The following is a 25,447-nucleotide window of genomic DNA, read 5'->3' as shown; positions in this document are numbered from 1 at the left end:
AGCCAAGACGTTTTTTTCACATTTTAAGGTTGAGGGGGCTGGGGATACGGCTCAGTTGGTAGAGTGCTCGCTTAGCACTCCCAAAGCCCTGGGTCCAGTCCTCAGCACCACATAAAACTGGCCATGGTGGTGGATGAACCACTGTAACCCCAACACGCGGGATCTATGGGCAGGAGAATCAGAAGTTCAAAGTTATACTTGGCCATCTAGGGAGGTAAGGCCAGCCTAGGATATATGGAAACAGGTCTCAAAATATTAGCTGAAATATAAAGTCAAAAGAATATTTTGTGACAAGTGAAAATTGCATGAATTCAAAACATAATCTTATGAATTCAAATTTTATTATCTGTAATAAAGTTTTTATTGAAACATAGCCGTACTCAGTAAGTGTTGTCTATGGCTGCTTTCTGGCTACAAAAGCAACCTGGAGCAGTCTCCATGGAAGACCTACATAGCTGGAAATACATACACACACACACACACACACACACACACACACACACACATATATACATATGTATATATATGTATATATATATCACCATCAGACAGTTTCCCAGATTTATTTCAGAGTCGCCGCTTTCACTCTTTTCCCAAGACAAGACAACGAACTTTCTGGTGTTTAAAGAGCATTCAGAATGGCAGCCTCGCCTGCCCCCTGATTAAAAATTCTAGGAAAACTGGATTGCTTCCTGGCTGGGTACACATCCTCATCCTACTGAGGGCAACTCTCCAATGCCTTCTCCCTCCATCCCAACAAAACCAAGCCCTTCATCACATGTCCCCCTATTAGAGTATGCCTTCTCTTTCGGCAGGAACAGAGATGTGTTGGCTCTTGCTTCTGCTCTGGCCCTGGCCCCGTTCTCACTGGCAAACAGCAAGGAGCGTATTTATGAGAAACAACTGTGTATGTAGCGCCTAGGAGACAGGCTCAGTTTGTTCTCTTCACAAGCCTCCCATGGTGGTACTGTCGTCCTCACCACTCTCATTTCACGGCGAACCTGATGCACAGAGAGGCTGAATCACCTGCCCCAAACCGGACAAGTGGCTAGCAAACATCTTTGTTCAAAGAGCCAACGGGTTGGGTGACAAGCCGACTGGAGCGAAAACAGGTTTTCCAAGTCAATCTAAGGGTATACAGAGCACGGAAGCATCCCACACATGGGGGCGGGCAGCGCGCCCCCAAGAGGCCGGGGTGCGCATCATTCTTTGGATGGAAGGTCAAAAGGCAGACCCAGAGAGGTGGAGTCAGAGAATCCAAACCCAGGGTAAATAAAGGGAGTGTCATCCCGGTCCAAGGCCCCTGGGACCTAGAGACTCCCGCCTCCCCGAGGCCCCACAACAGAGTGCTGAGTCACGCTGACTGACGGCCGGAGCTCTGCAAACCCTTCTTCCCTGTGCTGTGTCCCTGACGCTGCGGAGACTCTACAGCGGCCGCGGCTTCCCTCCTGGGCCTGTGCTACACCGGAGTGAGTGGCCTGGGACGCCTCCCCCCGACCCCCCGCGAGGGTGGTGTGTGTGTGTGTGTGTGTGTGTGTGTGTGTGTGTGTGTGTGTGTTGATGGGGGGGAGGAGATGGACCCCCCGCGAGGGTGGTGTGTGTGTGTGTGTGTGTGTGTGTGTGTGTGTGTTGATGGGGGGAGGAGATGCCCGGAGCAGTTTTCAGGATGCTTCCTTTCCCAGCCTACTACTGGTTCCTCAGGGAGCTGAGGGAGGAAGATGCTTAAATAGCACCGAGATTTGGTGAAAGGGACCGCAGCTTGGCTTTTCTCCTGATAAAACACTGTAATTAGCTAACTTCCTCATCCTTGTTCCTGTGTGTATCTAACTGTGGGAGTCTGGAAGGACCCAGAAAATCTAAGTGGAGGCAAAACTACTTAATAGTTGAGTACGTCTGAATGATGACAGGCCTGTATTCAGAAGTTCGTTTCTGTGCTCCACATTTCATGGCCCAATAGGTATATATTGATTGTCTACTAGAGAGGATACATTTTAGGATCTTCCTTTACTAACTGGAGGGTACTCCTGTGTAAAGTTCCTATAAATAAGAGCGGATCACTTTCCCATAGCACTGTTCGAATCCTTTGAGGTAGACATTTCTTAATCCCATTTTATAGATGGAAAAGCTGAGGCACAGAGAGTCCCAAGTGAAAGCAGGCTGGAATGGGGCAAAGCTGAGATAGAAATCTAAGGTGTCCAGTTCCAGAATCGTCATCTTGTGAAAACACTTCTCTTGGCTTCAGTAGAAATCTTTGAAGGATTGGTTAGAGTTCACTTGGCAAACAGATCTGAGGATTTAGGATTACCTATCGGCAAACCCCTGAAGATAGAAAGGGGGTTCTGGGATGTTTCTTAGTTAGGGCTTAGACATCTTCAACACATAATGAAGCACTCTTGAATAATAAATGTGGTATATAGGTTGTTTCCGAACCATGGGTTCCCTTGCGGGGTATTCATATATAATTTGTCTGTGCTTTAGAGGACTTTATTAGGACATTCAAAGATTTCCTGTCTAAAAAATTGCGTGCATAATACCTACATAAGATCAAGCCAGTCAAAATTCCAACACAGATGGGAGGAAGGTTTGTGAAGTCCCACCCCTAACTGAGAAACTTTGGCACTTGGAGGCTGCTGGGGTAGGGAGTGCCAGTTTTCTTGAAGAAAGTGACCCCTGTTAGGATGCCCATGCTTCAGTAGAGGACCCAACATGCATGTGCACAACAATGACAGTACCACTTGGACTCAGTAGGCCACAGAAAAGACAGCATGAAGCTGGCAGTGAGATGTGATGGGGGTCTGAAAGGAGTTGGAGGGGGAATGAGGGGTTGATATAATTAAAAAACACATTGTATACATACTTGAAATTACTAAGGAATGATTTTTTTAATGGCCATGGACTTTAGAGATACAGGGGTAATTGAATCCAGTCACCCTTGAAGATCTGTTTCAATGCCAACACCATCATATTCTGGTGAGATTCACATACCTCTTGTTTTTTCTCTTTGTTCCCAGTGACACCAAAAGAACCCCCACTTCCATCTTCCACCCTACTGCATGGGGTGGCCACTGAGGGGTGTGTGGTGGTGTGGGAGGTCAAGAGATGTCACTGAAGCAAAGCATATAAAATGCTCTTTAGATATTTCTATTAAGTTCTTCCTACGAGTTGTAATCACTAACCTTTGTACACGATGACTGCAGGATTACATGAGGTAACTGCTAATAATGGGGTTCAGGTACCTGGTAGATACTAATACATGTCCACCATCATTGTGTTTCACAGTAAGTACTCAATAAATTACAACTGTTAGAATTTGGGGAAAGTCTACTGTCAATATCCTTCGTTTATAGTCTGTAGATATTCCCTCTGTTGTGATTTCTTTCGTTGTTTTTCATCTTGTTCTCCATCTTCTACAGCTCCACACCAGAAAGTTCTTTATAAACTTCAAAATGGGATCCTCTAAGAAGGTTACTCTCTCAGTGCTGAGCCGGGAGCAGTCAGAGGGGGTTGGAGCTCGGGTCCGCAGAAGCATTGGCAGACCTGAGGTACGCTGCCTGGATGACTATTGTGCTTTCCTTTCTGAAGGGACTGGTGGGATGTTGAAGAGGATTTGGTCATGAGCTTCCCTGTGGGGTACCTGTCTTAGGTAGGGTTTTTATTTCTGTGAAGAGACACCATGACCATGGCAACTCTTATATGGAAAACATTTAATTGGGTGGCTTGATTATAATTTCACAGGTTCAGTCCATTCAGATGTGGTGCTGGAGAAACAGCTGAGAGTCCTACCTACACCTTGCAGGCAACAGACTGACAGTCACACTGAGGGAAGTTTGAGCAAAGGAGACCTCAAAGCCTGCCCCCACAGTGACACACTTTCTCCAACGAGACCACACCTACTCCAACAAGGCCACACCTCCTAGTAGTGCCAATCCCTTTGGGGGCCATTTTCTTTCAAACCACCACTGCCAGAGGGAGAAACATGAAACTCCACAATTGGGGCCCTGTGTGGATCAACCCCAGTCTACAGGGGGTCTCTGGAATATGGATAAGGAGGTGCTGGGCAGCAGGTGCAGCTGAACTGTAGAAGATGTGTCTGGTTTTCTCTGCATGCCCATGTTCTGCCTTGAGCTGAGGAAAATGCGCTGTCAGCCTCAGCATGCATATCCTCAAATGTGGCCAACTTGTAGCCTCTCTACCCTTCCTTATGTGCTCATACTTCAAAGCACAAGGAACTGTGGATCCCAGCTTCAGATTCCTAGGGAAGACAACCTAATTGGTTCTGCATGGGTCAGGTCTCCTGGCTGATCCCACATAATAAAGGATTTACATTTGTGCGCTGAGATCCAGCTCTGTAGACCTCTGTTGTGGGGGCAGGAACACAAGGCAACTCAGAGATTGTGACCCTAGATTTTTTTATAGCATTAGGGACCATTTTTATCTGAATACTAGGGAATACATGAAGTTTAGGGAGGGGTCTTAGCTGCACAGAGAGGTATCAAATAGTGATCATAGCCAAGGGCTAGAGGCCTCTGTGCTATCCCACATTAAATGTGAGTAAGAGAAGAAATGCATTGTAGGGATAGATTGCGTTTTGGGGAAGCAGGACTGATTTCTTACACTCCACTCCAGGATTTTCATACTGCCTTGTTGCTGAGCTTTATACCTCTCACTACATATGGGTTTCTTTGTCTACTTTTTGATAAAAAGTGTGTTTGAAAAATATTCATCAAGTTTTTTTTGGCAGTACTGGAGATTGAATGTAGGGAGACCCTTGTACATGCCAGGCAACCAATCAATCACTGATCTATATCCACAGTCCTCATTTTGGATTTTATGTTGAGACAAGAGTCTCGCTAAGTTGCCTAGGCTGGCCTTGAACTTAAATCCTCCTGCTTCGGCTTCCTGAATAGCTGGGATTAAAGCCTTTGCTTATAGGCTTTGGAAAGTCTTGGCTTTCTTCAGCGAGTCCTGCCCTATATCATTAATGGGTTTATGTTTTCAATTTTAAAATTTTAATTGAAAAATTGTGTGTATTATGTGCAGCAGGATGTTTTTATACTTGTATAAGCCAAGGAATGGTCAAAACTAGCTGATTAACATCCGTACTACTTCACATAATAATTTTCAAAATCTAGTCTTAGCAAATTTCAACTATATAATACATTGCCATTTTACAGTTAACAAGTGCTATTGACTTCCTGAACTTACTCTTCCTGTCTGACCAACATCCCTCCATCGGTTCACCTCAGCTCTGGAAGCCGCCATTCTATTTGTTTAGATTCCACATAGGAGTGAGGGGATGCAGTATTTGTCCTTCCGAGCCTGGTTCCTTTCACTCAGCGTGATGCTGATAAGCCATCCAGTAGGCTCCCCCATCAGCTCCATCAGTCTTTCTTCTTTGTTCTGTCTTGGGCCTCTGCCATTTTTCTTTCCAACAGTAACTCACTCATAGATAGCTCTTGAGATCCCAAATGTATCATTTGTCAAAGAAAGGACACAAATAACTTCATCTTAATGACTAAATGCATAGGGCCAGATGGAGGCGGTGTCGTATTCTCTTAGATGTATATCAGCACCAACGGAAAAACTGGAGAGAGTTCTGAGACCCCACAGACACCTGTTAGTCAGTCATTACTATGTACTAAGTGTAGCTATTACTTTAATTAGTCCATCTGTCAAGAATGTATCTGCTGAGAATGTCTTAACACTTTTTTTTTTTTTTTTTTGGTTTTTCGAGACAGGGTTTCTCTGTGTAGCTTTGCGCCTTTCCTGGAACTCGCTTTGGAGACCAGGCTGGCCTCGAACTCACAGAGATCCGCCTGGCTCTGCCTCCCGAGTGCTGGGATTAAAGGCGTGCGCCACCACCGCCCGGCAACACTTTTTTTTTTTTTTTTTTTTTTTTTTAATCCTGTGAACCTCTTTGGTGGTCTGGCGAAACCTATCAATTCCTTTGTAAAACAGTGTTTTGAAGTACACAAAACAGAATAGATGAATTTCCAAGAAAAAAATTATATTATAACATGGTTAAGGTTGTTTTTAAGAGACAATTTAGTCATCTTATATTTTTACAAGTTTTTAAGAGTTTTTATTTTTTAAAGTTTTGAGTGATGCATGTAATCACATCCTGATTTCAAACATGAACAATATTTTCACATACCTACTCACAGATGTAATATGTTATGAAATAGCTTTAGTTTCTATTGGTCCAAGAATCACAGTTGCTGGTAATTTATTATAACTGATTGAGCTTACTCACAATTGAAGAAGCTACTGGATTTCAGTCTGGACATGATAGTGATAGTTGCACGACAATGTGAGTGTGCTTAATGTTACTGAACTGTGGTCTCAAAGGTGCTAAGTCTTGGGCTTAGGGAGATGGCTTAGTGGTTAAGAGTGTGGACTGCTTTTGTAGAGGACCTTAGTTTGATTCCTAGCATCCATATCTGGTGACTTACAATTACCTGTAACTCCAGCTTCAGGGTGACCTTTGCTTCTGGTCTCTGAGGGCACCTGCATTCATATGCACATACCCTCACACAGACACAGGAATATACAGATAATAATAATAATAATAATAATAAATTTTTAAAATTGCTAAATTTCATTTTATATCTATTTTACTATAATAAAAAATATTCAAAAAATAGAGATTAGTAAAAACAAAGATGTAATTCCCCTCAATATAATTTTATATATTTGAATTTTATGTTTTATCTATCTGATATAAGAAACCTTGATTAAAAACATAGATTTTTCAAGACACTGATATGTTATTTAAATTCAGGTTTCCTGTGTCACAAATATTCTATAATCCTAATAGAAGACAGAGGAATAATTTTGAATGTCATCAACTTTGTTTAATTACAAATGAGAATGAAGGTGTTTCCAAACAGTTATGTTTTACACTATTGAGGATTATATAGAAGACACAGTTTTGTGTCCTGAAGTTTTTTCCTTAACATGGTGACACAAGAGCTTTCTGTGTTATTACAAATTCTTCATAAACATCATTTAAAAAAATACTGTATAAGCCTACCATCATTCTCTTGTTCAAGACCCTGTATTTGACTGTTGATGTTGTTAACATATCTCCATATTCTACAGAAAGGTAGACCCCGCATTTCTGTCCTCCAGCCAGCAGAAATGAAGGCATTTGTCTACGTTAAGGTTACTTTTCGAAGTCTGTGCACCAGGCTTATGTCTCAAAGAAATAGAAACTTTTGACTCCAAAGCTATTTTCATGTTGAAGAAGCAAAACTGCTCCGTTTTAGTAGCTGCCACAAGTGTCCCCTCCCCCCTTCCTACCACTGAAATGTAGAAGCCGAAGAGGAACTTACAGTGAGCCTTTCTATGATTAGCAATAAAGAAAAGATGGACTGGGGCTGGCTTCCATCCTTCATTACAGTTATCCATGGACCCCGCTAGATAGTCATGGACTCTGACGGACTCACTAGCATGTTGTTGGGAGGTGGTTCCTTTGTGCTCCCAGGAGGAGAGAAACCCATCATCATCAGTGGCATCTGTCTTTATGCTGCCTGATTCCATCAGCTACTGTTCAGTAGAATGCCACTCTCTGTGGGTTATTTCATTACTTAAGAGGATACTCTGAAACAAAGAAAACCAGAGGAAATCACATAATGAATGTCCTGTTCCATTTCTCCCCTCAAAGTATTTGGAACAGAAACCCAGATGTCATTTTGTTCATAACTACTTCAGTTTCTGTCTCTGAAACACAAGGCTAGGAGAGAATAATGGGATCTAAGTGACAGAAGTTGAGGGGATGAACTATTTCAGGGCTAGGAGGTGATCAGCAAGAGGAAGAATGTGGGCATGAACAGAGACACAGTATAGTGATACGTGAAAATAACACAATGGAAATCACCACTTTGCATGCCAGCTGACAAATTAATGAAAAGATAGGAAGGGGGATGACCCAAGAAGAGAGGATGGTAAAAATATAATTGTAGTCCCCTTATATTGGAACATTAAAGAATTCCTTAATATTATCTAATAGCTATTTCCTGAGGCAATAGCAGCCACTTGTCCTGTGACACAGAGAGGAGGAAGAGGACAAAAGCAAAAGGACAAACATCAACTGTCCACCCTCATTTCCTAAGGAATGACTCTAAAAGTTCTACCCTGGAATTGCTGTGTGGTAACCAGATTCAACCACAGGACCTAGCTACAAGAGACTAAAGAATCTATCAAAAGCACCACCCAGAGTTTGTGGGGGTGCAATCTGCGTATTTAGGAATATTCTAGACTCAATAGAATGCCATTTGAAAAGCACAGCATCCATCCTGTCTCCAAAGGCCTGCCATTTCTGACAGGCACTTGCAGCACTTCCGGATTGCCAAACCTTACCGGGCTGTTGGAGCTTTATTATGGGGTTGCTACAGGCCCGAGGGCTGGTGGCCACATGTTTTGTTTGGAGTTCTAAAGATGCCGAAAGAACAATCTTGGAAGCTACTGTTTAAATTTGGCAGCTAAAGGACTTGGAAGTATTTGAAGGAAAAGAAACACGTAGGAAAATAGAGATGTGATTGAATTTGGAACCTAATTAAAACATTTTAGAAAATTAGAGTTCTCATAGAAGTCTGTTCTTGTGGACAGATGGCACATGTTTATTGAACATGTTGCTGAAGCTACTGTAAATGCTTAGAGATTAGTAAGAACTAATTTTCAGGCCTGCAAGTAGCACTTCGGTACAACAGTCTAATGCAAACATACTCTTGTTTATTGGAGTGTCTCTTATACATGCCTCTCGTCTTCTGGCCAGTTGAACAGTTCACCCCTCTGACTCTTGCTTTGATCAACTACCTGGATTCTATAGCCCTTTACTTATACTGACTTTCTTCATGTAGCGTAGATTGGTGACTGGAGGGAGCCAGTGTGCAGAGAATCCAAATAATACTGATATGGTGTAAATGTATGTATCCTTCCCCAAATCAAAGCTTGCAATCCCATCCTTCAAGTTGATGGTATTAGCAGGCAGAGTCTTTGGAAATCAGTTATGTCATGAGGATGAAATCTTCATATCCTTCACTTGATTAATTCCAACATGTATTTCAAGACTCAGCTCAGGAGCCACTTCGTGGTAGCTGACTTCCTGATGTTACCTGTTCTTATATGTGTGAAGTTGTTTTTCCTTGAGAGCACTCATAAAGCATTGCAGATACTGATTTTGTAGACGCCTACCTCATGATGCTAAGAATCTGTTACAAACGGATGATGACCTATTTGACTATATCATAGATAATCATGAAGTGCTCACGCTTCTCTCTTCTCTTACAATGTCAATTCCAATGTAATTGATGAATCCTTATGTACATGTTTCCTTCTGAATGTAATCTTCATTTTAGAAGGTTGCTCATTGGCTGTGCAATCTTCAGTGAGTTTTGTTAGATATGTCTGTGAATGTACCCCTGTAGCATGACTTAAAAGCCATGTCTAACATGCCAAATTTTATTATTATTCCAGTTGAAAAATCTGGATCCATTTTTACTATTTGATGAGTTTAAAGGAGGAAGGCCGGGAGGGTTTCCTGATCACCCACACCGAGGTTTTGAAACAGTAAGTACCACGATTTGACTGCAAACATGTATCTTTCAAAATTTGACTTTTATTTCTAATAGAAATTCCATTAGAAACAATGAATAGAGGCAAAAAATGATGTGTAAATTTCTTGCCATAGGCTGCTATGTAACTGTTATAGCGCTTTTAAATGAAATATACTCAAATTTAAATATCAACTTTAAAACAATTTTTATTAATTACATTTATTAATTTATTTTACATCTCGACAGAAGTTTCCCCTCCCTCCCTCCTCTCCTCCAATTTGCTCCTCACCACCTCCCCTCTGCCTCCCCACCCCATCCACTTCTCCTCCATTTCTAATCAGAAAAGGGCAGGCCTCCCATGAATATCAACAAAGCATGCCATATCAAGTTGACGTAAGACTAGGTACCTCCTGTTGTACTAAGGCTGGGCAAGGTGACCCAGTATGAGGAAAAGGGTCCCAAAAGCTGTCAAAAGAGCTGGAGACAGCCCCTGCTCCCACTGTTAGGAGTCCCACAAGAAGACCAAGCTACACAACTGTAACAAATGCAGAAGGCCTAGGTCAGTCCCATGCAGGCTCCCTGGTTGTCGGTTCAGTCTCTGTGAATTCCCACGAGCCCAGGTTAGTTGATTCTGTGGGTTTTCTTGTGGTGTCCTTTACCCCCCAGCTCATTCTTAATATTATTCAATTTGTGTCCTGTTGACATTTCTGTCTGAGCAGTTATTAAAGAGCAAGAATCAGCTTCTTAAAAATATACAATTGCCGGGCGGTGGTGGCGCACGCCTTTAATCCCAGCACTCGGGAGGCAGAGCCAGGCGGATCTCTGTGAGTTCGAGGCCAGCCTGGGCTACCAAGTGAGTCCCAGGAAAGGCGCAAAGCTACACAGAGAAACCCTGTCTCGAAAAACCAAAAAAAAAATATATATATACAATTGAAACAATTTATTGGAGCTAGAAGAAACTAAGGCATGATTAAATAATTTTGTAAGGAAAATCTATTTTTTCCCAAGAGTATACAGAAATGTTTAACTTTGTGTAACATAATATTATAAGCACCAACACATAATCTAAGAACTCAGTGAGCATTATACTAAGTTCTAAGGAATTAGAATTAGGGAGCCAAAATTTAACAGTCTAAAATTTCAGATTTTATGGACATACTCACATATTTATAAATTTAATTACAAAATTTGGAGATTCTAGTGGACACTACTTTTTGTTTTAGTTCTATAGGAAATAAAGATGTGTGATGTAATCTTGCGGCATTTTCTACAGCTCGGATTCTCCACACACACACACACACATTCTGGGAAACCTTGGAGACTTTACAAAGTTGAGCTATTTCTCCATGAGAACCACCTGTATTCGAGGTAAACAAAGCAGGGCTTGCTAAAGGCTTAGTGTGTTTGTAAAACCAATTAGTGGATGAATAAATAGTTACCTAGCGCTTACAACAAGCAAGTGCTGGTGGAGGCTGATCTTTCATATGTTGGGGGTGTGCTGTGTGTTGGGGAGTGTTAGTAGAAGACAGAGGATGAGGCTTGAGCCCTGCTTGCTTCCGTAGGTACTCTAGTTAAGGAAGTAAAAGCAGGGAAAGATTTGATCACTGTAACCGTGGAAAGATTTAACCAAGAAGCTTCCAGAAACAAGCTGAGGCTACTTAGATCTGTGTTCCTTCATTTATCCGTTGGCCTTCAGGTTCTGCCCTCTGCTAGCGCATTGGCTACACTGTCTTACTTTACAGCAATGATAGGAACCATGCTTTCACCTTCCCTGTACCTGTATTTGATTCCAACCCTTGGCCCAGAACTCCATAACTCTGGTTGCCATCCTACAAATCCTTTAAGCTCTTTTCACGTATTAGTATCTCCATCATGTTTTCCAAACAATCCCAAGAGGATGCACTTTCTTCTTCATTTGGCCCCAATGACATGATGTTTGTACCAGTTGAACATGCATGTATGCATTGCTGGTGGCCTTGAGCAGCTGTCCTTCATTAGAGCTGAGAATTACCGCACCCTCCCCTTACCATGCCCAAGAAATTGTTTCAGCTTGCATTAGCCCCCACTTCTCTGCGTTCACTGTGTAGAGGTAGTCAGTAACTGGCTCTTGTTACAGGACAATGACTATAGTAAACGAAACGACTGCGGAACAGGTTGCACCTGTTCCCATCATGTGAAGTGTCCTGGAAGGGGACTGCTTCGTAAGTCGTATGGTATTCCGCTTTAAAGAACTTGTTGAAGAAGCTTAGCTATAGAATATTGAGGTTTGGTCCTTTCCTTGTGATTAAGAATTTTCCCTTCAATTACACTGCAATTGCATTTTATCCTTATTGTTTGTAGACTTTGTATTGACGAGTTTCCCTGCGTGGAGAACCCATTGCCAATTGCCAAATCAATGCTTGTAGAGCTTTGATGATAATTCAGGGTGTTAGAGCCGCCCAGTGTGTCTCTTGCCAACTGAGATGTAACAAGGTGATGCCGCCCTCTTGGTTGTTTCAGCTCGTAACATAGGCCAGCGTCCTTGTAACAACCTTAGTGGCACATTTCTTATATTTTCCTGCTTTTTGGTAACCATTCAAAATGGTTCCTGAGCATTGTACAGTTTTCTTTCTAGTATTCCTTCACAGAAGGCTGTTAATTTGCCTTGTTCACGGAGAAAATATGTGCATTCAGTAAACTTCTTTTAGTATGACTTGGTACTGCTGGTTGAGCATTCATTAACATCAGTGAACAATGTATATAACATATGGGAGGGTCTTTAAACAGAAATACACTTATAATAGAGCAATGATTCTCATCCTGTGGGCCACGATCTCTTGAGAGTTGAATGACCCTTTCACAGGGGTCACCTAAGACCATTGGAAAACACAAACATTTACATTACGATGCATAATAGTTATGAAATTACAGTTATGAAATAGCAACGAAAGTAATTTCATTGTTGGGGTGTCAGCACAGCATGAGGAGCTGTATTAAAGGGTTGCAGCATTAGGAAGGTTGAGAACCACTGTAATAGAAGCATACATGGATGGGCTGCCAAAAACGTTGTTGCCAGAGACTTGAAGGTGCCCACTCTTAGATTGCCATTAGCACCCAGTGGTTCAGGACTTGTTAATTAAGGGATCATGATAGTTTTATAGAACATGATTACTTCAGATCATGAGAAATTACTATGTCAATTTTATTCCCCAGAGTATAGGTAAGCCAGGACTTAGCTCTCTTTAAATACAAACCTTTAACTCTGCAACTTAGGACTGGAGAGATGATTCAATAGTGAAGAGCTCTTGCTGCACTTGCAGAAGTCCTGGGTTTGGTTCCCAGTACCCACATTTCTCACAACTATCTGGAACTCTGATTCCAGGAATGTCCTCTTCTGGCCTCATTTGGTATTAGGCATGTGCACAGTACAGTTGCACCACATGCAAAACATTCATATATGTAAAATAAAGATAAAACACCTTCCAAAATTATAAGTGAAAATGAAGCCAAGTCTACTTTAGGCTCTTATTACTTCCTCTCTGGAGCTCAATCTAAATTCCAAAGGCTTGTCATGCTTAAAATTCTGACAGGTATATAAAATTAAAAGATAAATAAAATAACTTGGAAATAAAAAGAATGTTAGGATCACCTGTTATGTTACATTACCACCCAGAAGTAGTAATTGCTATTGTTTGTTTCTTTTTCTGGTATCATACTGTCTTTTTTAAAATAACATTATGGCATTAGATTTTTTCCAACGTTCTTCAAAAAGCTAATTAAAAGATGGCATTACTTTCTTTCTTGTGTTGTGTGCTCATGCCATGGCACATGTCTGGAGGTCAGAGGTCAGAGAATAGCTTTCCAGAATTGGCCCTCTCCTTCCACTATGTGGACCCTACCCATGGAACTGAGGTCAGGTCGTCAGGCTCAGTGACAAGCATCTTTACCCCCTGAGCCATGTCACCTGCTCCAGTTTTTTGAATGACCTTGGTAAGTGTCTGCCCTGATGGACCGCACCAATCGGTGATATGTGAAGACACACATTTTCCATCAGCATCACCAACACTTGACTTTTTTTAAAGTGTTTTCCATTCTAACGATAAAAATACCTCATTGCAGTTTTAATTTACAATTTTCTGAGCAAGGCTGATTTTTTTTAAAAGGTTGATTTTGATTTAAAGATATTCGTTTATTGTAGATACTTACATCCTTGCCCCACCCCGTTGTGCTGTCATCAATAATGTGTGAACTATAAGTATTTCTTTTTCAATTTAAACTAAACTTTGGAATACACAGAGTTTACTCCGGTTGTTATTATTGTAGTTTTATAGAAGTTCTTTGTATATCAAGGAAATCAAATCCTTTTCAGTGATAGGCGTTGGAGATAGTGATAGAAGAGTGATGTTTGCTTTGCATGCTTCCAAATATAAGCCTTGGGTACAACATAGATACAAACTACAGAACAAAGTCTGTTTTTGACAGTCAGTTCAATTGGCTATGCAAGATGGAATAAGTTCCCAGACCCAGGCAATTTTCTTATGCCCAGGTAACACAAGTATGCAATGAACATTCACATAATGGGTGTGTTATCAGCATCAGTGGTACTTAAAATAGTGCTGTTTTGGAGCTCATGATTACTTTTTAAATGAAAATGACGTGCTAACACATGAGTATAAAATATAATGGATATATTTTGAATACAAGCTCATCTTTTCAAAATTCATAGATATACATGATCAAAGAAATCCTAAGAGTATTCTATAAAATTCTCACTGCCTCATGTGGGGTCCACGAGCCAGCAATGTTATGTCCTGGAATATTCAGACTCCACCCCAGGGCTACCGGATCCAACAGAGTGAGCAACATATGCAAACAAATGTAAAAAAAATGCTGGTCCAGTTGACTTTCCACACCAGAGCTATTAGGACCATGAGACAAATAAGAGTAATAACTTGATTTTACCCAGTTAATGGCTAATCAGCTTTCAGACTCTTAGGTTTATGTAGATCTCTGTTTTGTTGTTGCCTGACCACTTGTCCTTAAGCAATCCCAATGAACCTCACTGGGTCATTAAAACAGTGAACAACCATGAAAGTGGAAGTGTGGCTAGTTGGAAAGAAAAGGGCGAGGGAGTAGATGTGGTCAAAATACATTATATACACATGAGAAGTTGTCATAATAAAACGCGTTAGCATGTATAATTAATATACACGAATATTAAAACATTTTAAAAACTTGCCTAAAAAAAATCAAAGAAAAGGCATACCCTGGAGAAAGAAGTACAGCGAGGAATTCCTGCCAGGAATCCAAATTTCTGGGAAAGATCGTTTTCAAAAGGCGTGAGTGGTAAGCAGTCGAAGACAAAGCAGTTAGCCCATTTCTGCCCAGGGCTGATGTTAAATTTGCCTGGGGCAACTATAATGATCAGAAACAGTGGACGATAGGAAGATTAGGGAAGGCTTTCCAAAGTTTAGTTCAAGAAAAAGATATCAATAGTTCATACACTATTGATGAGTTTTTTAACTACCCTGTGGAGAAGAGGGGTTTGTGCCTTTCAAAATCACCTTCAAATGATAGAATCAAGACTTTTCAGGTTTTAGGACTGAAAGTCATATGTTTCTGGGAACCCCTCAGTCTTGGGCAAACCGAGGTAGTGGGTCGCTCTTGTTTAATTAAAGTATATTATAGGGGCTGGGGAGATGTCCCAGAAATGATGAGCATTTGCTGCTCTTGCAGAGGATCCAGATTTGGTTCCTAGGAATCACATCAGGAAGTGTATTAATCAGGGTTCCCTAAAGGAACAGAAGTGATAAAGATATACATTATCTGTCTGTCTGTCTATCTATCTATCTATCTATCTATCTATCTATCTATCTATCTATCTGTCATCTATTCATCTAGCTAAAATTTTTGGAGCTAGAAAATAAACCTGTTAGAATTAAACCAGCAGATCTGCTTCACGGGGACATATTAGGATGCTGTCCATGTACTCAGTTAAGCTGAGAAGTATATCTTAAAGTTTCACTACAAGCCTCAGCAAGTTCCTTGGTTTTTGTTCATACAAAACCACCCTGTTTCCAAGGGTGTGCCCATCAGAAAAGCCAAGCTCATAACTCCTGGTTAGTAGCCAGCAGCATTTGCTGGCGGTGTCTGAACAATATCCTGGAGAGGAAGGGAAAGGCCCTAGTGATTCACACTTACAACTTATGACAGACCTCAGACCTTCTGTCTCCACACGGCTTTGTTCTTATTGCTTGCTGTGAACCATTTTCTAATGCAAACAATTCCAACATGGCTGGATCCCAGTTGAAAACAAAAACTTGATTAAATTCATCACCAAATTTTGCAAAGAAAGAAAACATTCTGAGCCAGGCACGGTATCATACACTTGGGGGAAGGAGACAGGAGGTAGCTGTTCAAAGCCATCCTTTGCTACGGTAGGAAGTTAGAGGCCATCCTGACCTATAAGCGACTCTCTCCCCCCCTAAAAAAAAAAACCAAAGAAAAATATTTTGGGAAGATTGGGAAATGATACTTTGTCAATATCATAGAGACTGTCCATTGTTCAACGATTATTTTCTGCTGCCTTTAACAGTGAAACATCCTGTTATTCCTATGGACATGAAAAAAAAAAGACAAGACTGCCTATAAGAACTATGATGGTTCAATGCGGTCTGAGAGCTTTGGGGTCATTAATAGGAGTTGTAGATATTGACAATGGCGAAGGAAATTATATAGAGATAATATGATAATAAAAGAAAATGCCAAGGTGGCAAATCTGCCTTTAGTTAATGATTTGACTGGAGGGGGTGGGGCTCAGGCAAACATGTAGATTTTAACATATATGTTGATGTGGCATTGCTTGTGGGGAAGCTACAGGATTATATAGGAAGGTAGCAAAAGCACTCCCCGCTCTAAGATGCCCCTTGGTACCAACATATTAAGAACATCAGTCAAAGTATGGTACCCAAACAGGATGGTGCTGACAGAGAAAAAGCACACATCATAACAATTAGATCAGGTTCTTGCACAGACCTAGATCATCTCTGACAGGACACTTAAGAAATTGGTAGCATTGCTTCCAAAGAACGTTACTGAGTGACTTGGGTCTCCTCTCTCCTGATAAAATGTGGCTAGTTTGTGTTCTATTCTAGTTAATCAGCTAAGCTACTAATGTATAACCGTATGTAAAGGGGAGGTTCATCCATGTGCAGGTTCCTCTAGGAAACATGTTATATGGGTACCATCATAGGGTCCCACCAGTAGAAAAGAATACCAAAAAGTGTGACTGAGAATGTTTCCTAGTCCAAAAGAAAAAAAATTGTGTATGTGTGTGCATGTGCACACATGAGTTTAGAAGTAGGGGCGGAAGACTTTTAGCTTACACAAAATTTAGGAAATGGTTAAGAAGAAGCTTAATGGTCCAAGTGAGGAAGAGACTGACTGTCACTGCTACCAGAAAGGCATGAGAGGTTTCAATTAAACTGTGGCCATCAGTGAGGGTATCCTCTTCAGAGGGGGGATGATGAGAAGAGGAGGTAGAAACTGGACAGTCAGCTCGTGGCAGGGGCCCCAAAGCAGCAGTTCTAGAAATGTCCTTGGTTCTCTGGCCAGAAATGCCAGAATGAACTCCCAGTTTCCTATCTCCTCCTCAATGAGCACCCTGCCTAGAGGCCATACGTGTGGGTGGACGTGTGCATGGGGACTAGACCTCCAATCCAGACACTGATCCCTTCTGGTGGGCAGCTTCGGAACAGGATCTCCAGATTTTCATGGTGAAAATGGGTTATAGATATCCCCCAATTTCAGTCCATATCCTGAATGATTTTAAGATTACCCCTTCAGAGGAGACAGTGTTGGAGTAGCAATTTAAAAAAAAAAAACCATTAAAGGAAGATATGTGGCCAAGAAAACAGAACCTTTGGCCCACGTGGAGACCTAACATTCTGGCGGGGCAGGATCAATGGACTGGCTAAGGGCCCACTCCTCTGGAATGCAGCACTGGCCCTATGAAGGCTGGTTCATCTTTAGCCAAGTTAGAGAGGAGGAATCATTATCCCTTTAAGAGATACTGCACACTTTTCCTTCCCAGAGTTTCTGCCCCTAACACAGTCTCTTACAGAACATAGCTAGCTGTGTTCCTTCCTAAGCCTGCCTGCTTTTCTGAATTACTCAGGAAAATGTAACGTTCCTTTTCTTCTTTGTATTTCTTTTCCAAGCATGTGTTTCCCTAACACTTTAGACTCCCTTATTCTTCCTCTAAAGCCCCCCTCCGCACCGTGTTGCCTACTGCTGCTTGGCTAACCTTTACGCTAGCCTAATTCAAGTAGCATGGTTGTAGTTTACTGTTTCTTCTCTTCTCTATTCTCTTCCTTGAGGCAGTTGCCATGATTCACAGCTTGCTGGCCCTGTGGTGTCTTTTTTTGTAGACTATAATAAAGTTGTCCTCAAGCTTCAAAAACCAAACCAAACCAAAGCAAAACAAACCACCATAAATTTGGTCGTTTAGTAGGGCCTTAAGGACTAACATGGATCCTGTGCACAGTGGAGGTAAAGGCAGAGGGCATGTAGTAGAAACAGTAAGTAGTCTAATCAGATGTAGAAACTATATGTATGAGGGTGGAGTGGGGCCTGAGGCATGAGATGAAATCTAAAGTTGGGGCCATTACTAAGAAAAGCATTCAAGGCCAAGGCAGATTGGTCTCTCATTGTGAACCAGTGGGCATTGTTACATCCAGAAACTCCCAAGTTGACATAATTTGTTTAAAGTAGATGCATCTTTAGCCCAGAAGTTTAGCTTTTGGTGGAATATTGTCTATGTCAGTGGTTCTCAGTTGAAGGCAATTTTGTCCACTGGGGTCCTTCCAAAATTTCCAGTCCTGGTTGGCCATGGCTCTGAGTCCTACTGCCATCTGGTGGGTAGGAGTCAGGACTGCTGCTAAACTTACACAGGAATTGATGCTGTCTGGGGCCAGGGACCCAAATGTTCTTTCTGCCTGAAAGTGTAAAGTAATGGCCTTGTTTCTCTGAACTTTCGGGATTTTGAGGAAATGGATCAAGTTACTTGTACCTAGACATTTAAGGTAGTTTATTTCACTTCCTAAAGCCATAAAGATCATTCAGGCACATCTGACCCAATGATGCCCAAAACAACCTTGTGCTAAAAAGGTACTAAAACCTGGTCTATGGCAGGAGACATAGGTCACATAGGGAAAGTAGCAGTTCAATCGAAATATTCTCTGAAAATAGATTGAGTAATTTCTCAGTGAATTTTTTTCTGTCCACCTCACCCACTCTGTATTATGTATTACAGATTATATTCCTAGAGGTTTTTTGTTTGTTTGTTTTTGTTTTTCCAAAACAGGGTTTCTCTGTGTAACAGTCTTGTCTGTCCTGGAACTTGCTCTATAGAGCAGGCTGGCCTCGAACTCACAGAGATCCTCCTGCCTCTGTCTTCTGAGTGCTGGGATTAAAGGCGTGTGCCACCACTGCCTGGCATATTCCTAGAGGTTTTAAGGTAGAAAATGTGGAGATGGGGAGGTGTAATAAAGAGAACTCATTAAAACATCATTTCTGCCTGGGGAGACTACTTGATGGCTAAGAGGGTGTACCCCAACCCTGCCCAGAAGTGTGTGTGTAAAAGGGAAATTCAGGCACTTCATTTTCAGGAGCCTCCCTGATAGCTTTTAGCTATAGAATGAACCAAGTGGGAGAATTCCCCTCTAGTCCACAACAGAGTGGTCCCTTCAGGACCAGATGACACCCTGTCTCATGACACCACATCCTGAAGCACAGGCACCATTCACATGCCTATTTACTCATGAATGCAGCTAGTAGCAAGGCCTGCGTCTAGTTGAGTAAGGGCTGACTGTAAACCAGTGCTTCTCAACCTTCCTAATGCTGCGACCCTTGAATACAGTTTTTAATATTGAAGTGACCCCAATCATAAAATGATTTCGTTGCTGCTTCCTAATTATAATTTTGCCACTGCTGTGAATCATAATGTAAATATCTGATACGCAGGATATCTGACATTCGACTCCTGTGAAAGGGTCGTTGACTCAAGGGGGTCAGGACCCACATGTTGATAACCACTGTTGTAGATGAACAGTACATATCATTTGAGTCGGCAGGGGGCTCTCTTAAGCAACAAGTTGTAGCTACTGACTTTTCCACTGGATGGGGATAGAACACTGCTGTGTGCTTAAAGTTTGCACACTCATAGACATTGGTAAATCATTTACTTGAGACCTTCAGTATAACCCAGAAGGTAAAACACATTTTTATAAGAGGTAGGTAATGGCAGTTAGGAAGCTAGCTGATGGTTAGACGGGATGTCAGGAGAAGTTTTTTCGTTTTGTTTTTTAATTAATTTATTTATTTTACATCCTGACTGAAGTTTACTGTGGGAGCCCGTTTTCAGGATCCTCATGGCTTTACCCAGCAGGTCTGCATAGAGAGAATGATTAGGACCACAGTCCTGAGTGCATGTGTCTGAGATGGTCTCCACTTGGCTGTGCTGGTGGGGGGAGGTCTTTTGCTTCACCCCTTGGCATCTCTATAAATACCCTGGGGCAGAGACAGTTGGGGCCCGTTGGAATAGGTTCCAGGCCCTCTCGAGGCTATCCTTTATTTTCTATCTGTTTATCTCCGCAATAAATCCTTCTATCTAATATTTCCTGCTGCTCGCACTCAAGAAAACTCTGGGGTTGGTGGGTAAATGCCCCACAGTTTACCTACCCTCCCTCTCCTCCTTGGCCCTCCCCCACCTCCCCTCTGACTGCCCCCATTCATTCCTCCTCCTTTTCTACTCGGAAAAGGTCAGGCCTCCCATGGGTATCAACAAAGCATGGCATATCAAGTTGCACTAAGACTAAGCACCTTCCTGTGCATTAAGGCTGGGCAAGGTGACCCAGTAGGAGGAATAGGGTCCCCAAAGCAGACAAAAGAGTCAGAGACAGCCCCCATTCCCACTGTTAGGAGTCCCACAAGAGGACCAAGCTACACAACTGTCATGTATATGTGGAGGGCCTACGTCAGTCCCATGCAGGCCCCTGGTTGTTGGCTCAGTTTCTGTGAGCCCCGATGAGTTTTGTCTGAAGAAATTGCTCCTAAGATTGAACATCTTAGGATGAGTTTGAGGAGGAAGGGATGTTCTGCCTCAGGAGATCTAGGAGCAAGTGGAAGGTACTGAGGGAGTCTGCCATTCAACTTGCCTGAGTAGTTAGGTTTATGAATTTGAATTTTACAGAATCTTGACATGCGTGTCAGAAAGTTTAATCAGGATGAAAGGAAAATTGGTAGACCTGAAAGAAGGTCAAGAATGGGAGCAGCGTAAAATAGGAGGAAAGTGAGTCGGTTGCTTTCTTTGTAGCTGGATGTCATCATGTAAAGCTCTTGACTGTCCATAACAAAGGACCAACAGTCACCTCATCATAAGGTATTATAGCTTTGGGTCTCTCGGTCGACCCCATCCTTTCACTCAGAAATCATAGGGCTTGCATACATACAGCTCTAGGATTTCGTCTTTGCCTGGAACGGCTGATGCATCTGAATTTGCTAATGTCGTGACTGCTGACTGTTCTGGCTGCTGTAGCATCTCCTGTCAGATCTCTCCTCAGAGGCAACCACTGTGGTCACAAACCTATGTGGTAGCATCAGCATTTGTGAGGCAGCATGGGCTGGTCGAAATAATTTCATTCTCAGAGAGAGAAAATGTTGCTTTAGTTCCTTGCTCTGCTGTTGCTACAATGTCACCAAACCATAATAATAATATGTAGATTGTGGTATGTACCCAGGGCCACATGTTTAATAAGTCCTAAAAGATTATGCAAATCCAAGTTGTATTAATGTGTTCAATACATCTTCAGTGACAGCTGGATGCAGGGCACAGTGAAGAGCTAAAAAATGTCCCTGTTGAAAGTGTTCAAGATGTAGTCATACACAATGACTTTCTGAATACAGCCCAGTGACTCAGGAAACAGCACCCAGAATTGACAAATGGGATCGCATCAAATAAAAAAAGCTTCTGTATGGCAAAGAAATAATCAACAGGCTACAGAATGGGGAAAAATTGCTAATTATTTATCCTCAGGTGAATCCCCTTGTCAAAGGGATTGATGTGTAGAAGATAAAATTCAGAACCAGGTGGTGGTGGCGCATGCCTTTATTCTCAGCACTTGGGAGGCAGAAGCAGGTGGATCTCTGTGAGTTCGAGGCCAGCCTGGTCTACAGAGCAAGTTCCAGGCCAGTCAGGGCTGTTATTACACAGAGTCTCTGTTTTTAAAAACTTTAAAAAGAAAAGAAAAGAAAAAAATTCAAGAAATGGATACCAAAACAAATCATCTGACTAATAAATGAGCAAACAATTGCACAAAAAGTTCTCAGTAGAAGTACAAATGGCCAACAAATACATGAAAAAGATGTTGACTACCCTTAGCTATCATGAAAATGCAAATCCCATTGAGATAGCACTTCCCTCTGGTCAGAATGGCTATCATCAAGACCACAAACACCACCAAATGTTGGGGAAGGTGCAGGAGGAAATGCACCACTTATACACTGCTGATGAGAATTCCATTGTTTACACTCATAAGAATGCTTTAAAGTCCCAGCCTTCGATAGATCTTATATTCTTTTAGACAGCCAATAAATGACTAGTTTAGAATATCAGTGTCCTGTAGGGAAAAAGCTGAGAAGAAGAAACAATTCAGTGTAGGAAAGAGTGGACAAGATGAGATGGTTTCATTCAGTGTGTGATATTTGAAGTGAGGCCTGAATGAAGTGACATGGAACCACGAGAATGTCTGGGAAATACACTTTAGGAAGTGTGAGGGAGGATCTGAGGGAGGCCTTGCAAATGGGATCCCTGCCCGTGGAGATGTGATGGACGTGCTAACTCTAGAACATGTGCTGGGCTCCTGGCCACGTGTCATCACTTAGTGCTGACCATACTCAAGCAGCCCAACTTTTAGGTCCATGTTGTATCTGACTCCACTGGTCCTCTAAGAGAAAGTAAAGGACTTCATTCCACAGCTCACAACTCAAATCATGTAGATGGCAACCTGGTGATTCCAAGCAGGCCTAAACCTGACTAGCTTCTGGATGCAGAAAGAGCCTCACCATCAGGGAGCAGCAGGGCAGGAGATCCTGAAGGCTTGGCCCTGTGTAGGCTTATGACAGGACCATGTCAAGTTAGGACCAGAGGAACTGCACTCTCCTTGTATTTGCCCATTGGCTGAACATCTGGACTGTGTGCCATCCAGTTTCATTTATTTGTTTATTTATTTATTCATTCATTCATTCATTCATTCATTTATTTGTTTGTTTGTTTAAAAAACTGTTATAAACACGTTTGGGGACTTGTGAAGGTGTATATATGGATTAGTGTTAGATGGGTATAGTTAATGGTGTCATTTTTCAGTTTTCAGTGGGATTGCTCATGTTGTTTTCATTTTGGAGTCCTTAAGTGTATGAATTCAAACATCCCATTTCTGCCCTTGAGGACAGTTCACAGTTTCTATTACACAATATGCTCCTTGCTGGCATCTCTTGTCAGCCATGACCTCAACTCGTGGTGTTTCTGTTTTGTTTTTCTTTTTTGTAGAAAAAAAGTCACCATTTTAGGGCAAAACACAAAAAGGAAATACAGTTTTCCCTAGAATGTAGGGAACTTTTGGCTTTACAGGCTAAGTCTTGTGTTTTATTACCAGACATAGAGTAGGGCCTCTCTTTGCTTTTCTTTTTATGTGGCAGCTGGAAAAAAAACTGCGAACTGTATTTTCTCTTGTTGGTAATTCTTCCTTATTAACTTACAATTCCCTGAGATACACCTTTCTCATACTTCTCATGGTAAATGACCCTTTTCTTTCGCCACATTATGAGTTTGTGCCTTTCTTTCTCCAAACACAAACAGCCAAAGAATTAAGAACTTACAAGGGAACAAATACTTGGTAAAGACCCATGGAAAAGACTAGAAGGAGGAAAGGAAGGCAGGAGACCCAGCAGCGTATCAGGTGCTCCGAGGAAACACCTGCTTCAGATTACAAATGTATTACTTAATTGGACACACACAACTCTTGAGTTTAAACAGAACACAATTTGCCAATGACCAGTGGCGATTCTCCAGCTGTTTGTGATTACGTAATGCCCTAAAAGATCATCTGGCTTGTCTCAACTCTCGGAAGTAGCTGGTTGAGGCTTTTCTTTTTTTTTAAAAAAAGCTCTTCTACAGACATCAACTCATACACAAAGTTGCTGCCAAGCATTTATGACACTTAGCAATAAATAAATAAACAAAACAAAAGATTATAATAAATAAAGTGACAGTAGTTTCTTTGGGGAGCTTGGAGATTTTTGCTTTAAGCATTGAAAGGTAGGTGTGGTACATCCAGTAAAGCTTCACTGGCCAGATGTCTCTAACTCAGATTTTATAATAAACGCTGTTTACTTTTGTACCACAGGAAAAAAGATGAAGGGCACATTGGGGAAATCAGGGGGGAAAGGGGGATGACATTCTTTCCACGGTCTAAGAACAGTTTGCAAGTGCTCCCTGAAATCGAACTTGAAAACAGCCCTCTCTTATGTAGATTTTCATGTATACATGAGTCATATCACAATTTACTTTTCAAGTTATCTCTCTGTGTGTAGATATGCATATGCATACAAACATATATATACACGTGTGTGTGTGTATATGATGGTTATGGCTTACAAATTAGAAGACTTCATGCTTGAGTAATTGAAGATAATCCAGGGTTGTAATTTAAGAGGGTCTTCTTTGCGAGCCCAAAGGAGAGCATCAGCCCAAGTAGAAGGGAAATTGCCCCTTTTCCTGTAATTATTTTAGTTCAAAATCCATGTGTAGCAAAAACAGGAAAGCAATTGTAGACACCACTCTTTGAGAACTGGAAGCTTGCTGTTTGTCCCCTTAAAGTGCTTATTGAATTCCATGTGCTTTATTACCATTCTGGCATGAGTACCTTCTAGAAAAATTAAACACTACACATGAAAAAGTCTGCGCTACACTGTCCTCACATGAAATGTGGAATAATCATGCTTATTGTTGCCTTCCTGCCCAGCCCTGCCCATTTAGCTGGGGAACAAATCTATAAAGACTAATCCATAACACTCATTTTTACTGTTTGGAAGAGGCACTCTGGTTTTCAGAATAAGAATACATGTTTCTGTTGGGGGGGAAAAAGAGAAATTATTCATTATAGAAAAGTCAAACTATCACAACAGGGGAACGAAAATAATAAAACATGCCTGCATTTACCATCTTCAGATGGCCACCATTGACATTTTCTGTACAGGCGTTTCTATGTAGACTGATAATCACAGAATGAAATTTCATACGATGAATTTATGTGTACTGTTGTATTTGACAACTTTAAAATAGAATTATTATCACTTCTGGGCATTTTGGCTCAGATCAAGTGTAAAATATAATTATTATTTAACCTGCTGTTTCTTCCATACATACATTTAATTCTTATACATTAGATACTTTTTGTTTAATTCACTTTTTAGGTTAGCATGCAAAGTAAGGGATTCATCATGCCATCTTCCTACATATGTGTCATTTTACATTGTTCTCATTTTTTCCCCTGCTAGTATGTGGCATGCAGGTGGAAAATGGAGAACTGGGAGTACTCCCTGCATATGAGTAGGGAGGCAGAACAGGAAGATCTGGAGAGAAGTGAAGGAAAGAATATACCAAAACAAAGCAGTATGAACATGGCCCGAGGAAACCTGTTCATTTGTATGCTAATGAAAGCACATGTGCCTGTATGCACAGACACACACACCATCAACCCCAACCACCACCCCCACCCCTCAACACACACACAAATACAGAAATCAAAAAGAACTGACACCCAATACCGATTGCTTAAGTAGAGGAGGGCATA

General features: G+C 41.6%; 1 protein-coding gene across 3 annotated transcripts in view; it reads left to right on the top strand.

Annotated features, from left to right (window-relative positions):
* Positions 1 to 1,154: 1,154 nt before the first annotated feature.
* Positions 1,155 to 25,447, top strand: part of Pir (pirin) — a 96,247-nt gene continuing 71,954 nt past the window's right edge. The window contains exons 1-3 of one of the 3 annotated variants that reach the window (XM_052717632.1): positions 1,155 to 1,469; positions 3,414 to 3,542; positions 9,478 to 9,570. In XM_052717632.1, the coding sequence (XP_052573592.1) occupies positions 3,447 to 3,542; positions 9,478 to 9,570 (189 nt within the window). In that variant the 5' untranslated portion in view covers positions 1,155 to 1,469; positions 3,414 to 3,446. The remainder of the gene's footprint in view (positions 1,470 to 3,413; positions 3,543 to 9,477; positions 9,571 to 25,447) is intronic. The other 2 variants (XM_052717552.1, XM_052717467.1) reach the window with 2 other exon arrangements.

The sequence above is a fragment of the Peromyscus californicus genome, unplaced genomic scaffold (assembly GCF_007827085.1).
Source record: "Peromyscus californicus insignis strain IS unplaced genomic scaffold, ASM782708v3 Scaffold_10__1_contigs__length_136768540, whole genome shotgun sequence".
NCBI classification, from domain to species: domain Eukaryota; kingdom Metazoa; phylum Chordata; class Mammalia; order Rodentia; family Cricetidae; genus Peromyscus; species Peromyscus californicus.
The sequence above is the reverse complement of the archived record's forward strand: the minus strand, read 5'-3'. Positions and strand labels throughout refer to the sequence as shown.